Source organism: Myotis nattereri (genome assembly GCF_964212035.1).
Source record: "Myotis nattereri genome assembly, chromosome: X".
NCBI classification, from domain to species: Eukaryota; Metazoa; Chordata; class Mammalia; order Chiroptera; family Vespertilionidae; genus Myotis; species Myotis nattereri.
In genome coordinates, this window is record NC_138078.1 from 85,432,236 (window position 1) to 85,448,861 (window position 16,626).

The window sequence follows — 16,626 nt, forward strand, 5'->3', positions numbered from 1 at the left end:
AGAGCACCACGAGCACCCAGAAGCAGTCAGTCCTGGGTTACTGAGATGGAGGCCATGGTGTGGTAGAACTCTGGGTCTGGCCCAACAGGGGGCATGGCCAACCTTCAAACCAGACCCTGACAGTAGAAAGGAGGGAGCCCCATTCCTCACAGAATCCGCTGTTGGATAGCTTGCTGTCAGTGGCCTGCCAGCCAGGAACCCCAACCTGCCATTCACCTGCAACCCAGACCCTGACAGGAGGGATGAGGGAGTCCCTTTCCTCACAGAATCAACAGGTGGCCAGTTTGCTGTCAGGAGCCTGCCAGCTAGTAATCCTATTCACCTGTACCCTGGCCCCTGACAGCAGGGAGGAGAGAATATGTTTAAAGACCAACTATTGGAACAAAGTACCTCTGAAGCCAAAAGAAGCCATTGTTGGCGACATACTAGAGAGTTAGAAACATTGATGAGAGAGAAACATCGATCAGCTGCCTCCTGCACACTCCCCACTGGGGATGTGCCTGCAACCAAGGTACATGCCCTTGACCGGAATTGAACCGGGACCCTTGAGTCCATAGGCTGATGCTCTATCCACTGAGCCAAACCAGTTAGAGCAATTAATTCCCTTTTAATGTGCACAAATTTTGTGCACCGGTCTACTAGTCTATAATAATAAAAGCGTAATATGCAAATCTACCAAATGACTGAACAGCAGAATGACCGTCCGGACAACCTTCCGGACAACCACGCTATAACTCCCACTGGCACCAGGCCAGCCAAGGTGGGTGTGATGCAATTGGTCAGGGGCTGGGCCATTGCCCCATAATCACCCTGCAGAGGGAGGACCAAGCCACCAGTTGGTGAGGCAATCGATGAATTGGGGGGCTCCATGGTCTCCCCAAAGAGGGAGGCCCAGGCTACCCCCCAGAGGTGCTGCAGCGGGTGGGCAGGGCCTACCTTTTTGAGATGATCCATCAAGAGCCCCAGCCAGGTGTGTGGGGCCTACCTCTTTGGGGCAATCGATCGTGGGGCTCCCAGAGTGAGAGGGCACAGGATGGACTGAGGGCACCCCCCCCCCACCAGTGCAGGAATTTCCTGCACCGGGCCTCTAGTATAGACTATAAAACTCAGCATAGATTTCATTTTATTTTAAAACATTGATTAGGGCTATATAAAACAAAAAATTTAAAGTATGTCTGCTATTAATGTATGCTTTACCAATGAACTCTTTTATTTTTTCACAAAACACACTCATACATCACCAGCTTTTTCTCCTACAGTCTCCCCTATGCCATTTATTTACCTCTAGTTGACCCCTTCAGGTTTTCTGCGGGTTAATCATAGATGATAAATATATCACTCACATCTTTCTGCCACTCACTCTGAGCTCCAAATACCCTCAAAATTGTACCCAGCATAATTCTACATTCTATGGTCTTGTGGTTCCAAAGCCACTGCATCATTTGGTTGTTTTCTTTTTTGTTATTGTTGTTTTGACATTAAACTTGCCCTTTCATTTCCCCAGGTGGTCAGGACATAGACCAGTGATGGCAAACCTATGACACTCGTGTCAGAGGTGACACGCAAACTTTTTTTTTTGGTTGATTTTTCTTTGTTAAATGGCATTTAAATATATAAAATAAACATCAAAACTATAAATGTTTGTTTTACTATGGTTGCAAATATAAAAAAATTTCTATATGTGACACGGCAGCCGAGTTAAGTTAGGGTTTTTCAAAATGCTGACACGCCGAGCTCAAAAGGTTCGCCATCACTGACATAGACAGTAGCTACTGATATCAGCAGTTTCCTCTGGAGACCTTTACAGTGTTGACAGCTTTGACCCAACATGGAACCCAGGTGTTGGTATCCTGAGAGGCTTACATCTGGCTGAGCGGCAGGATCACTGGGTCCGGACAGGACATCTAGTTGGAGGGCATCCATTGTGAGGGCGTGTCCAAGGCCGAGGCTGAGGTGTCTGGGAAAAGGTCTCACAGTCATCTCCTCCTCCTCTAGGAATCAGGGCTTCCCAGCAGTACAAACCAACCCCGGTCCAGCCCGCGCATCTCCCTGGCCGGTGCACAGGTTCACTGTGGAGTCAGTCACCCTCCCAGTCCTCACTGCTCAGCTCAGGCTGTTCCTGGGGCGGATGCTGGATGCGTTCCTCAGTTCCTCTGAGGAAACAACGAAGGGCATTTCAGGTGCTGGAGGAGTGTCTCTTTAAAGTTGCCTACCAAACCTCAGACATGCCTTTTGAGTTTTCCTTCTCTTTCATTCTCTTAAAAATTTTGTTCTGGTTTCTGGAATACATCCTGAGCATAATCCTACAAATCTTTTTGTTGTTCTTATTCCTACTATTATTTCATTTTTTCAGAACTCTTTTTTCTAAGCTGGTCTCTGGAACGAAAGCCTGGTTTTCTTCTTTTAATTAAGGAAAGAGAGCACCATCCCAACAGTACCTAAAGTACTTTCTCTTAGCCCTTAAGTATATAATCCCACTTGGCTGTTTAAGGGGACAAGTCTCTTATGTTTTCTGCACATAGAAATAAAAAAAATCTTGAAAATGATAGTATTTTTCACAGTTTACAGGAACGATCGTCCTCTTTGAACTTGGCAAAGTGTTTGAAGTCTCAGATTCTGGGGGTGCTAGAAGTACAAGTGACAACCTGAAATAGGCCTCACATACTGCTGGCTAAACCACAATGAGGACTAATATGCCATGTACAAACACTAGTTCTTTTGATGGTGAGGAATTTTCTGTCTTCTGAGAAAAGTGTAGTCTGCTTTCAAAGTGCTGCTCTAAAATCTGAAAATTTTCAAAACACTTTCTGATCTCGGCAAGTCCCATAATAGGTATTGAAGATATCAAGGGAAGTGGCATTTTGCACAAAATTACTTTTTAAACTGCTTTTCAACTAAATCACATAACAGATGCGTGTGGGAGGGTGTTTGTACTAGTAGAGAAATGAGCACAGAAAGCTAAAAGGCAGATGATTTATCAGAAGCCTGTGTAACATTTTAGACTTTCAAATCAACAAGTAAAGGGGAGAATCCTAAACTTCTAAATGGTATGATTATACAGCAATAAGCTAGTTCTCTAAAAATCATGTTTTCTAACTTGTGTATTCAGTGGAGCCACTTTAACACAAATCACTGCCAGGAGCCCAGCGTCTATCCCTTCTCCTCCAAAGAAAACTGTTCTGCTCTAATTGAAATAAAGATCAGAAAGTGTCCCCCTCCTGGCTTTAGCTCACCCCAGAATGGCACCTATATCTCGACCCAAGAAGTCAGAAACCCAAAAGGGCGTGTTAGCAGAACCTCTACCATTTCACCATATTTACTGAGTGGCCAGATTATTATGACCACCCCATCAGGACTTAGTTGGGCCACCTTTTGCCTTCAATACTGAGGCGATTTTTCTTGGCATTGACTCCACGAGATGCTGAAAGGTGATGCGAGGAATCTGACACCATGCCTGATGAATAGCACTGTCCAGTTCTGTGAGATTTGATGGCTGCCTGATGGCTCTTTTAACTTCATCCCACAAATGCTCAATTGGATTGAGATCTGGTGATTGTGGGGGCCACCTAAGCAAGATAACATCTCCCTCATGTTCTTGAAACCACTCCTGCACAGTATGAGCACCGTGGCATGGCGCATTGTCATGTTGGAAGAAGCCACCTCCATTGGGATACGCCATCAACAGATAGGATGAACTTGATCAGCAATGATACTTAGGTATGTTGTGCTATTCAGACGTTTATAATGATCTGGCCCTCTAGCAACTTCAGCAGGAAATTATAGCTAATTTGCCTACAAACATCAGGTGGTCATAATAATCTGGCCACTCAGTGTATACACTTCCAGTGCATGAACAAATTGAGATGTATGTTTCCCTGTGACCATTTGCCTCTGCACATTTGTTTGTTTACTGAAAAATTGAATAGCCTTCTGATTGTATATATTTTGAATTGAATGAAGAATTTTTGTTTGTCCAGGTTCCTGGATGCTTATTGAAAAGTGTCTTCGTCCTTAGTGTAATGAAACTTCAGAATAGCAGTTAGCACCCTTGGGATCAATTCCCAGCTCTGTGTAATCTTGGACTAATTACTTAACCAGTGTAAAGGTCTCATATGTAAATTAACATCATCTTTGAAAATGGGGATGATAACAACACATTCTTCTTGGGGATGTTGTGAGCATTAAAATGGGTTAATCATTCAATAAATGTTAATTATTACTATTGGTATGGATTTATTTTTGAAACCTGTGCTACAACTTAGTAAATGCTGCCAATTTATTTCTTAATTTATTTATTTTAAAGAGAGAGACACACACACAGCGTGAGAGACTGCGAGAAACATTGATTTGTTGTTTCATTTACTTATGCATTCATTGACTGCTTCTTGTATGTGCCTTGCAGGGATCAAACCCTCAACCTTGCCTTATTGGGACAACGTTCTAGTCAACTGAGCTACATGGCCAGGGCCTGAACCCTGCCAATCTAAAAACTCATACTTTGGATAAAATTGCCTGAGGTTTTTTTTAAGTGACTTTTTTCATTCTATTTTTTTCCTCTATGAAATTGGACTAACCATTAACTGCCTTATCTTCATCTCCTATTTTCTATCCCTTTGTTTGCTCTGTTTGTTTTTTTTTAAAAAACATAGTTCTTTTTTTAAAAATTTTATTTATTTATTTATTTTTTATTTATTGCTTAAAGTATTACAAAGGGTATTACATATGTGCCCATTTTATCCCCCCACCCTAGACAGTCCCCTAGCCTCCCCTATCCCCCAGTTTCTTATGTCCATTGGTTATGCTTATATGCATGCATACAAGTCCTTAAGTTGATCTCTTACCCCCCTACCTCCTGCCCCCCAACCCTCCCCGGCCTTCCCGCTGCAGTTTGACAATCTGTTTGAGGCAGCTCTGCCTCTGTTGTTTGCTCTGTTTTCTAAGATATTCTTCAATTTTATCTCCCAACCACTTTAGAATTTTTTCATTCTTATACATAATTTTAATTTCCAGTAGTTATATTATTTTCTGAAATTGTCACTCTTATATGATATGTGTTCTTATTTCATCCTCACTCTTTCAACCCCTGCTTTCCTTAAATGCCTTTGAATGCTTACTACCTGCTTATAGGTCAGCGTGAAGCTCTGAAGAGCTGATTAGAAGTTCTGTGCAAAAGAACAGGGGTTTTAGACTGGGTCATCTGTTTGAGCCAATTTTCTGAAGGAAAACCCAGTGTCTATATGTTTAGATTTGCTTTACTGGGCAATCAGATCGTCTGAAGAAGTATATGGAGTCTTTGTTTTGTGGCATTCTCCTGGCTGCCATCATTGTGCGGGGAAAAGGCTGGGGTCTCAACATTCAGTCAGTATATATCTCCCCGTATTCAAATTATACCAACTCAACCCTGCTAGGTGTACCTCAGTCCAAATACCCTCTATTTCATCCTTTCCAACGAATAAGATATCAGTTTTCTGCTGGACTCAAGGAGAGGAATAGGGTGGGAATTTCTGGTTTTAATTTTCTGATCTACCCTTACGGGTTTTTTTTTTGTTGTTGTTGTTTGTTTGTTTTTGTTAATCCTCACCTGAGGATATTATTTCCACTGCTTTTCAGAGAGAGTGGGAGGGGGCATCAGGAAGGGGAGGGGAGAGACAGAAAGAAAAAGAGATAGAGAAAGAGAAAGATCCATGTGAGAGAGACACATTGAATGGTTGCCTCCCTGATTGCATTACAACTGGACTGAGGATAAAGTCTGCAACCCAAGACCAGCAACCCTTTGGTATATGGGCAGACCCTCTAACCACTAAGCCACAGAAGCCAGGTCTACCCTTCCATTTTTTAGCTCAACTCCTCTGCTCTGCCAGAAGTACCTGATGTTAGCAATTTCTAATCTTTTTAGATAGTATCTCAACTTTCCCTACTTCTACCTTCCTAAGGTGTCTTCAGTCCACTAAGTCAGTTATCAATCACCCATCTAATTTTCAATATCCAAAATTTGTCTCTTTTTAATCCTTTTCTATTCTCTTTGACTATGGGTATGTGACTAAATATTCCCTAAAACATTACAGTGGAGTTTTAGAAGGGAGTAGAGATAAATGCATATATCCTGTTCACCATCTTCACTTGTAAGCCTCTCAATACAATTTTCACATAAATAGTTCTGTAATTTTATATTCCTTATATTTGGTATGTGAATAGATGTTTAAGGACATATTTCATATAGAAAACTATGATTCAGTGTATTATCTGAAGACAAAATGATCCTATTTGCTGTGACTTGTATGGTACGTAGAAACCAAACTTTTCCTTGGCTGATGTGAGCGATGAATTACATTGTTCAAAACTGAGAACTTCAGTTCACAGTAACAATAAAGTATTCATGTAGCTAAAACAGTAAAATATTTAACAAATTAAATATAATCAGTGCTCAACAATATCTTTAGCATAAATGCCTTGCAAGCAGAAATGTTAGCACCATCAGTTTTTAAAATTTTATTTTAATCTGCTTATTATTTTGCACATTAACAACTATAACAATATTCTAATATTGTTCTTATGTTCTTTGTTTTTGATGAGTAAAAGAAAATCATAGAAATATGAACAGATTATTGCAACGCAGATACATGGCAAAGTATTATTGATATGATTAATAATGTTATATTTTCTTTAAAGGACAAATAAAATGAGTTTCTAGGAAAATTGGAAGATATATTTCAATAGTTATTAAAATAGTATTTTCCACTATTTATTTTTAAATCACCAATTTCACCAAAGCTCTTTGATAAATATACTACTCCATTAATATCTTAGGGACTTCAAATGGCATTAAAAATAAAACATTAATTCAACCAGCTGAAAAATCAAATCTTAAATTTTTTTTCATATCATATTTTCCCTTATATAAAATTTTCTTTAAAAAGAATCCTGCCGAAACTGGTTTGGCTCGGTGGATAGAGCGTCGGCCTGCGGACTGAGGGGTCCCGGGTTCGATTCCGGTCAAGGGCATGTACCTGGGTTGCGGGCACATCCCCGGTAGGGGATGTGCAGGAGGCAGCTAATCGATGTTTCTCTCTCATCGATGTTTCTAACTCTCTGTCTCTCTCCCTTCCTCTCTGTAAAAAATCAATAAAATATATTAAAAAAAAAAAAAGAATCCTGCAAGGTAGATTTCTTTTTGCTAGTGTCTAATAACATTCAGCAATGTAGATTTTTTTTCAAGTCAGAATTTTAAAAGTTACCAATTTGTGGCCAGTAATAAAAATTGTTCACCTGTAATGAGTTATGATAAGCATTAGCTATACCGATAATAACCATCTTTACATTTTCTATCAGTACTAATGATAAGCTCACTAACAAAGAGTAAAAATCTGGGCTTTGCAGACGCCGCCGCCCCGAAGCCGCCCAAGACCAGCCATGGTGAACCCCACCGTGTACTTCGACATCTCCACCGACGGCGAGCCCCTGGGCCGCGTCTCCTTCGAGCTGTTCACAGACAAGGTTCCAAAGATGGCAGAAAACTTCCGTGCTCTGACCACCGGGGAGAAGGGATTTGGTTATAAAGGTTCCTGCTTTCACAGAATTATTCCGGGATTTATGTGCCAGGGTGGTGACTTCACACGCCACAATGGCACAGGCGGCAAGTTCATCTATGGGGAGAAATTTGAGGATGAGAACTTTGTCCTGAAACATACAGGTCCTGGCATTTTGTCCATGGCAAATGCTGGACCTAACACAAACGGCTCCCAGTTTTTCATCTGCAATGCCAAGACTGAGTGGTTGGATGGCAAGCATGTGGTCTTTGGCCAGGTGAAAGAAGGCATGGATATTGTGACAGCCGTGGAGCGCTATGGGTCCAGGAATGGCAAGACCAGCAAGAAGATCACCATTGCTGACTGTGGGCAACTCTAATAAATTTGACTTGTGTTTTATCTTAACCACCAGACCATTCCTTCTGTAGCTCAGGAGAGCACCCCTTCATCCCGATTTGCTTGCAATGTTCCATAATCTTTGTGCTCTTGCCAGTTTATTGGGTTCCATAATTTCCCTCCCCTTTCCCAGTCTAGCTGGATTACAGAGTTAAGTTTATGATTATGAAATAAAAACTAAACAGTTGTCTGTCAAAAAAAAAGAGTAAAAATCTGAAATGGTTATTAATGTAGAGTAATTTTATCATCTGATCTATTGTAAGTATTTAATAATCATGTGCAAAGAACATATTAACTTATTAACAGTAAATGCTGTTAGGTTAATTTCCCATGAACTGTAAAAAAAATAAATAAATCAGCCCTTTTAAACTCAATTTGGTTTTAAAAATGAAATCCAGTATTACATCCATTATTCACAACCTTTTGGAGGCATTGCTACTGCTGTATAACCAGGTGATAAATGTGTTGAAATAATGGATAATATCCTCTTCTCTCTCTCAATGCCAAACTTTCAAATTTGCCATTTTCTGTAAGTAGTTTACATTTGGAAGTTTACATGGAGGCTATTTTGGGCCTTTGTATTCTGTGTTACAAATATGGCTTAAATATTTTAACAGCTTAACTGTGACTAACTGATTACCAATGAGCTGACAACTCTATTTGTATTTTTAAATTGAGAGCAATAGAATACTATAGTACACCACTGAGATACTTTGCACATTTTGTCCTGAACTCTAGTTGTCAGGTATTAATTAGTGTTTTGCATTGGCTTTAGTGTTGGCTAAGGAACTCTGGTTTTGGGGAGATGTTTCATTCTTTTAATTACTTTAGAAAACCACTTTGCTTGCTGGGTTCAGAAGGTGCTTTTATGGGAAAAGGTGCTGATTTATATACTTTGGCTTACACACCCATCCCCAAAAGTTTTCCAATCTCCAAACTTAAGCAAGCAATCAAGGTCTCAAGGGGAAAATCTGTTTTCCCTAAAAAAACATAATTGGAAAGATCAAAGGAATAATCCTGATATCTGGTACATATTATGTAGATTTAATTTTTTTCATAATGAAAACATTTTATCTACTTCCTTCATTGGTTCAAGTATACAAATTTACTAGTAGTATTGTGTACCCTTTCTTTTCCTTTCTTTCTTCTTCTTTTTTTTTTTGTTAATCCTCAACTGAGAATATTCTTTCCATTGATTTTTAAATATATATTTTATTGATTTCTTACAGAGAGGAAGGGAGAGGGACAGAGAGTTTGAAACATCGATGAGAGAGAAACATCGATCAGCTGCCTCCTGCACACCTCCCACTGAAGATATGCCGCAACCCAGGTACATGCCCTTGACCGGAATCAAACCCGGGACCCCTCAGTCCGCAGGCCGATGCTCTATCCCCTGAGCCAAACTGGTCAGGGGTCCATTGATTTTTAGAGAGAATGGAGGGGAGGGAGAGGAGGGGAAAGAGGGAGAGAAAGAGAGAGAAACATCGATGTGAGAGAGACATATCAATTGGTTGCCTCCATCAGGGTATGATCGAGAATTGAACCACTGAGCACATGGGCCAGGATAGTGTTGTGTACTCTTAAACTCTTTGCTAGCAATAACAGAGGACATCATTGGTAGAAGGGGGAAGAAAAGGATAACAGAGATTAGGAGATTAGAAGTGGGGACTGCCCTGATCTGGTAGTTCAATTGACTAGAGCGTCATTCTGACATGCCAAGGTTGTCGGTTCAATCCCTGGTGAGGGCACTTACAAGAAGCAAGTAACCAATGATTGCATAAATTAGTGGAACAACAAATCAATGTTTCTCTCTCTCTCTCTCTCTCTCTCTCTCTCTCTCTCTCTCTCTCTCAAAATCCATTAAAAAATAAAGTGGGGACAGATTTCTGATTCAAATTGTGAGCTACATTAGAAAAAGGCCAAAGGTTAAGAAAAAAAAAATCTGTATTTCAACTCACCAATAATTTTTCTCAGGGCATACCCATGTTTTTCTGTTGTTTTTTCTTCTTCTAATTTTCTAAGATAGCAACACTTTTCCAACATCATGCTTGATATCTGTTCCCAAGTCCTTCTTTTCTTAATATCTGAAAAAAGTAGGAGGTGTTTGATTGCCATGGTTATGTTTGGTCAGCATACTGAACTAAAAGAATAAACTAATCTACTAAAACAATATTCTATACAACTATACACGTCACTTAGCTTTAGAGAAGGTGGAGCCATTGAGTGCTAAATACAATCTTTTGCATCATAAATTGAATACATCCACCAGTTTCAAAGTTGACTATCCCTCAATATAAGTGCAATGATTTGACAATAATCATAATTTATTGAATAATTAATATGTGCTAGGCAATATTGTAAATTCTTTCAATGAATTAGGTCTTAAAATCTACTAGTTCACTACTCATTTCACATATAAGTGATTGAGATTTAGAGAAAATTAAGCAACTTGTCCTAGGCCACTCAACTCATAAGCAGCAGAGGCAGGATTTGAACACAGACTATCTAAATGAAAAATTCATGCTTGTAAGCACCTTAATAAATTATTTGTAGATGCCAAAACCGGTTTGGCTCAGTGGATAGAGTGTCGGCCTGCGGACTGAAAGGTCCCAGGTTAGATTCCGGTCAAGGGCATGTACCTGGGTTGCGGGCACATCCCCAGTAGGAGATGCGCAGGAGGCAGCTGATCGATGTTTCTCTCTCATCGATGTTTCTAACTCTCTATCTCTCTCCCTTCCTCTCTGTAAAAAATCAATAAAATATATTTAAAAAATTATTTGTAGATAACAATGTACTTTAGGAGACAATAATTTAATCTACAGATGGAGAGCATTGGTATTTATCTATAAAAAGACCTTGCATTAAAGGCACCTGAATAGAATGTGTTAATGTCGAAAAATGTACATTACAGGAGACTTTTTTGAATTTATTTGCTACATTTTTTCTGTTAAGGAAAACTAAATTTAATAAATTTATTGGAATAATATAGCTTTAGCTAGAAGTATTACAAATAAGGGACTTTGTTGTCAAAACATCTGAAAATAAAATAAAAATTAATAGTAATCAATCATTGTTTATAGGAGGAGAGGCACACATGGGCATCATTTAGATATAATTCTATAGCTTAAGAATTACCTGGTGACATTGGTTACCCATATTCCAGAAATATTACTATTAAAATATTTTATAATCAGAGTGTAAGTTGTCACAAATATCTGTCAGGCAGGGAGTAGAAAGGAGAGAGATGTAAAGTAAAAGCATTGTTTTGCGCTATTATTGATAGTGTTATTGTTTCCTTTTTCCTTCATATGTACTTGTTCAGAAAGGCCATTATTAAAATTAATACACTTGATTGCTTAGAGGAGTTTTACCCTTACAGAAAATTTGAGCACAAAGTTCAGAAAGTCCCCATTATACTCCTTCTCTCCCAGTTTCCCCTATTATTAGCACATTGCATTGGTGCAATACAATTGTTATAATTGATAAACCAATATTGATACATTATTACTAACTGAAGCTCACAGTTTACATTAGGGTTTACTCTCTGTTTTCTACAGTTCTGCAGATTCTGGTCAATGCATAATGTCACGTATGTATCATAAAGAAGTGTTTCACTGTCCTAAAATCCCCTGTGGCCCACCCGTTTATCACTGCCCTTTCTCCCAGACACAAGCCCCTTGTAACTGTTGATCTTTGAACAGTATGTACACTTTTGCTTTTTCCAGATTGTCATATAGTTGGAATCATTAAGTATATAGACTTTTCAGGCTGGCTTCTTTCACTTAGCAATATTTATTTACGGTTTTTCCATCACTTTTTGTAGCTAAATAGCTCATTTCTTTTTACCGCTGAATATGTTATTGTAAGGATGTAACTGTCTTTAACCATTACTGTACTGAAACACATCTTGGTGGCTTTGCAATTATGTATAAAATTGCTACCAAATTTTATGTGTAGCTTTTTGTGAAGATATAAGTTTTCAACATATTTGGGAAAATTCCTAGGAGCACAATTTATGGATGGAACAGTAAGACTATGTGCAGCATTGTAAGGAATTGCTGATCTTCCAAAGTGGCTGTCTATTCATATTTTTGCCCACTTATTAATCAAGCTGTATTCCTTCTCATTGTTGATTATAAGAGTCCTTTGAATATCTCATATACAGGTCATTTATCAGATATGTGTTTTGCAAATATTTTATCACAATCAGTTGTTCTTTTGTTTTTAAACATCTTTTTTGAGGTATAATTGTTATACAGACATAAAATGAGCATAATTTATGAGTAAACTATATGAGTTGTATGCATACAGCTGTGAAATATGCATATGTCTATGAAACCATCACCATAATCAACATAACAAACATATCCTTCACCTCTAAAAGTTTGCTCCTGCCCATTTGTGTGTGTGTGTGTGGGGGGGGGGGCAGGCAGGTGGGGGAGGGGAGGGGTGAAGAGCACTTAAAATGAGATCTGCTTTCTTGACATATCTTTAAGTGTACAATACTGATTTGTTGCCTATAGGCACTATGATGTAGATAGAGTAGATTTATAGAGTTTGTTAGTCTTGCATAACTGAAATTTTACACCTGTTAATAGTAGCCCATTACTTCCTCCCCATTACAACCTCTGGAAAATACCATTTTACTGTGTTTCTATGAGTATGACTATATTAAGTACCTCATATAAGTAGAATCATGCAATATCTATCCTTCTGTGACTGGCTTATTTTACTTAGAATAATGTCTCCCTGGTTCATCCATATTGTCACATATGGCAGGATTTTCTTATTTTTTAAGGCCAAACAATATTTCACTGTAATTTTTTAGATTGCACAACATAATTTTTCCCTGAAAGTGCAAAACATAATGATTTAAGATACATATACAGTGTTAAATGATAACCACAATCAAGCTAAATAACAAATATATCACCTCATATAATTAAATTTGTGTGTATACATGTAGCGAAACACATAAGATAGATTCTTTTTAAAATATATTTTTATTTATTTCAGAAAGAAAGGGGGAGGTACAGAGAGAAAAAAAACCATCAATGATGAGAGAGAATCATTGATCAGTTGCCTCCTGCACGCCCCCTCTTGGGGATCAAGCTTGCAACCTGGGCATGTGCCCTGACTGGGAATCCAACCATGATCTCCAGTTCATGGATCAATGCTCAACCACTGAGCCACACCCAGTGAGCAAGGTAGACAGTAGGTCCTCGGGTTACGTCATAATGCGATTTTCACCATAAGTCGGAACCCACCTACATACTGCTTTATACCTATGTCACTCACATGGAGCACATACACAGCAGTAATGAAGTGAAACAGTAAAAAAAGTTAACATATTTGAAGTATACAAATATGTTACCATGCTGTACATTATAACCCCAGAAAGTATTCATTTTATAACTAATAGTCATCCATTTCCTCAACCCTCCAGTAGTTGGCAATCATTATTCTACTTTCTCCTTTTATGAGTTTTACTAGTTTGGATTCCACACAAAAAATTGATGTCATGCAGTATGCATCTTGCTTCATCTGGCTAATTTTACTTAGCACAATGTCCTCCAGATTCATCCATATTGCCACAAATGGCAAGATTTTCTTCTTTTGAAATGGGTGCATCAGGGTCTTTTACTGGTTCCATATAAATTTTTGGAGTATTTGTTCTAATTCTGTGAAATATAATGTTGGTATTTTTAAAAATATATTTTATTGATTTTTTTTACAGAGAGGAAGGGAGAGGGATAGAGAGTTAGAAACATCGATGAGAGAGAAACATTGATCAGCTGCCTCCTGCACACCCCCTAACTGGGGATGTGCCCGCAACCAAGGTACATGCCCTTGACCAGAAGAGAACCTGGGACCTTTCAGTCCTCAGGCCAACGCTCTAGCCACTGAGTCAAACCAGTCAGGGCTGATGTTGGTATTTTAATAGGAATTGCATTAAATCAATAGATTGCTTTAGGTACTATGGACATTTCAATTATGTTAATTTTCCCAATCCATGAGCACAATATATTCTTCTATTTGTTTGTATCTTCCTCTATTTCTTTTTTCATTGTCCTGTAGCTTTCTGAGTACAGGTCTTTTATCTCCTCAGTTAGGTTTGTTCAAAGGTATTTTATTTTTCTTTTCACAATGGTAATTTTTTTTCTTAGTTTCTCTTTTGAGAGTTCATTATTAGTGTATAAGAATGCCATCGATTAGCTACAATAATCTTAAGAAGAACAAAGTAGGAGAGATCACAATATCAGATATCAAACTATACTACAAAGCCATTGTAATAAAACAGCCTGGTACTGACACAAGAATAAGCATATAGATAAATGGAACAGAACAGAGAATTCAGAAATTGACCCAGGCCATTACACTCAATTAATAGTTGTCAAAGGAGGCAAGAGCATACAGTGGAATAAAGATAGTCTCTTCAATAAATGGTGTTGCAAAAATTGGACAGGTATATGAAAACTAGAAAATGAAACTAGATCATCAACTTACACCATAAAAAAGAATAAACTCAAAATGGATAAAAGACTTAGATGTAAGTTGTAAAACCATAAAAATCCTAAAAAAAATTGTAGGCAGAAAAATCTCAGATATTTCTTGTAGCAATATGTTTGCCATTATACCTCCTAGGGCAAGAGAACCAAAAGAAAAAATAAACAAATGGGACTATATCAAACTAAAAAGCTTCTGCAGAGCAAAAAAAAAAAAACATCAATAAAATTGTTGGGAGAACATATTTGCAAATGATACATCTGATAATGGGTTAATTTCCAAAATATATGAAGAGCTCATACAACTTAACAAAAGAAAGACAAACAATCCAATTAAAAAATGGGCAAAGTAACTGATCATCAGACATGCAAATTAAAACAACAATGACATATCATCTCACACCTGTCAGAATGGCTACCATCAACAAATCAACTAATTACAAGTGCTGGTGAGGATGTGGAGAAAAGGGAACCCTAGTACCCTGCTGGTGGGAATGCCAACTAGTGCAGCCACTGTGGAAAACAGTATGGACTTTCCTCAAAAAATTAAATATGGAACTGCCATTTGACCCAGTGGTTCCACTTCTAGGAATACATCCTAAGAATCCCAAAACACCAACCAGAAAGAATATATGTGCCCCTGTGTTCATAGAATCACCATTTACAATAGCTAAGATCTGGAAATAGTCCAATGTCCATCAGTAGATAAGTAGATAAAGTCTGTGGTATACTTACACAATGGAATACTATGCAGCTGTAAAAAAGAAGGATCTCTAACTCTTTGAGACAGCATGGATGGACCTGGAGGGTATTATGCTGAGTGAAATAAGCCAGTAAGAGAAAGACAAGTATCATATGATCCCACTTTTATGTAGACTCTAATGAACAAAATAAACTGATAAACAAAATAGATTTGGAGACATTGAAGCATACAACAGACTGAAAAATCTCAGAAGGAAGGAGGTGGGTGTGATTAACCAAGGAACTTATATGCATACTAGAGATCTGGTGCACCAGTGGGGTCCCTCGGCCTGGCCTCCAGGGACTGGGCCGAAACTGGCTCTCTGACATTCCGTGAGGGGTCCCAGATTGCAAAGGGTGCAGGCCAAGCCGAAGGTCTCCGCGGGTGCATGAATCCATGCACTGGGCCTCCGACATCCCCGGATGGCTCCAGGATGCAGGTGAAGCACATTCGGGGCCCACAGTGTCCCAGAAGCAACCTAACCCATGGCCGATTCTGTGAGGAATCAGGCTCTCTCTTCACTCCTCTCTCGGTCTGGGGTGCAGGTGAAGCAGATTTGGGGCTGGCAGTGCCCCAGCAGCAACCTAACCTCCCTCCTCTATTGGCCGGAGCATCTGCCCCCTGATGGTCATTGCGTGTCATAGCTACCAGGTGAATGGTTGAATAATCAGATGGTTTGCTTAGGCTTTTACATAGATAGATACGTATAACCCATGGTCACAGACAATAATGCAGTGAAGGCCAGGGGAGGAGGCAGGAGCAGGGTGGAGGGGAGTCATTGGGGGGAAATAAGGAGGCATTTGCAATACTTTCAATAATAAAGATAATTAAAATAAATAAAATTAAATGGGTGAATCATATATATATCAATCACATTTTTCTTATCCATTCATTTTTCAACAGACACTTAGGTTGTTGCCATATCCTGGCTATTGTGAATAATGTTTCAATGAACATAAGGGTACATACATCTCTCTGAGATACTATTTGCATTTCTTTTAGAAATATACCCAGAGGTGGGGTTGCTGGGTCATATGGTAGTTCTATTTTTAATTTGTTGGGGAGTCGCCATACTGTTTTCCATAATGGCTCTACCAATTTACTACCAACTGTGCACAAGTTTTCCCTTTTCTTCACACCCTGGACAACATTTATCTCCTGTATTTTTTATAATAACCATCCTAACAGATGTGAGGTGATATCTCATTGTGGTTTTATTTGCATTTCCATGATTAGTGCGGTTGAGCACTTTTCCATAAACCTATTGTAAGTATTCTTTGTAAAAATGTCTATCCTGGTCCTTTGTCCATTTTTTAAATCATGTTTTTATCTTTTCTTCTTTTTTTGCTATTGAGTTATGAGTTATTTCTATTTTTTTTTAATGTTAACTCCTTATCAGGTATATGATTTGAAGATATTTTCTCCCATCCTATATGTTGCCTTTTTATTTTGTTGA

General features: G+C 38.7%; 1 protein-coding gene across 1 annotated transcript; it reads left to right on the forward strand.

Moving 5' to 3' along the window:
- Window positions 1–7,374: 7,374 nt before the first annotated feature.
- On the forward strand, window positions 7,375–7,964 carry LOC308511462 (peptidyl-prolyl cis-trans isomerase A-like). Its single transcript, XM_081081500.1, has one exon. The coding sequence runs from the start codon at window positions 7,411–7,413 to the stop codon at window positions 7,903–7,905; it is 495 nt and encodes a 164-aa protein (XP_080937626.1). The 5' UTR covers window positions 7,375–7,410; the 3' UTR covers window positions 7,906–7,964.
- Window positions 7,965–16,626: the final 8,662 nt, after the last annotated feature.

What these genes read in the sequence shown, in the direction of transcription:
- LOC308511462 (XM_081081500.1), top strand. Translation starts at nt 7,411, where the DNA reads ATGGTGAACCCCACCGTGTACTTCGACATCTCCACCGACGGCGAGCCC.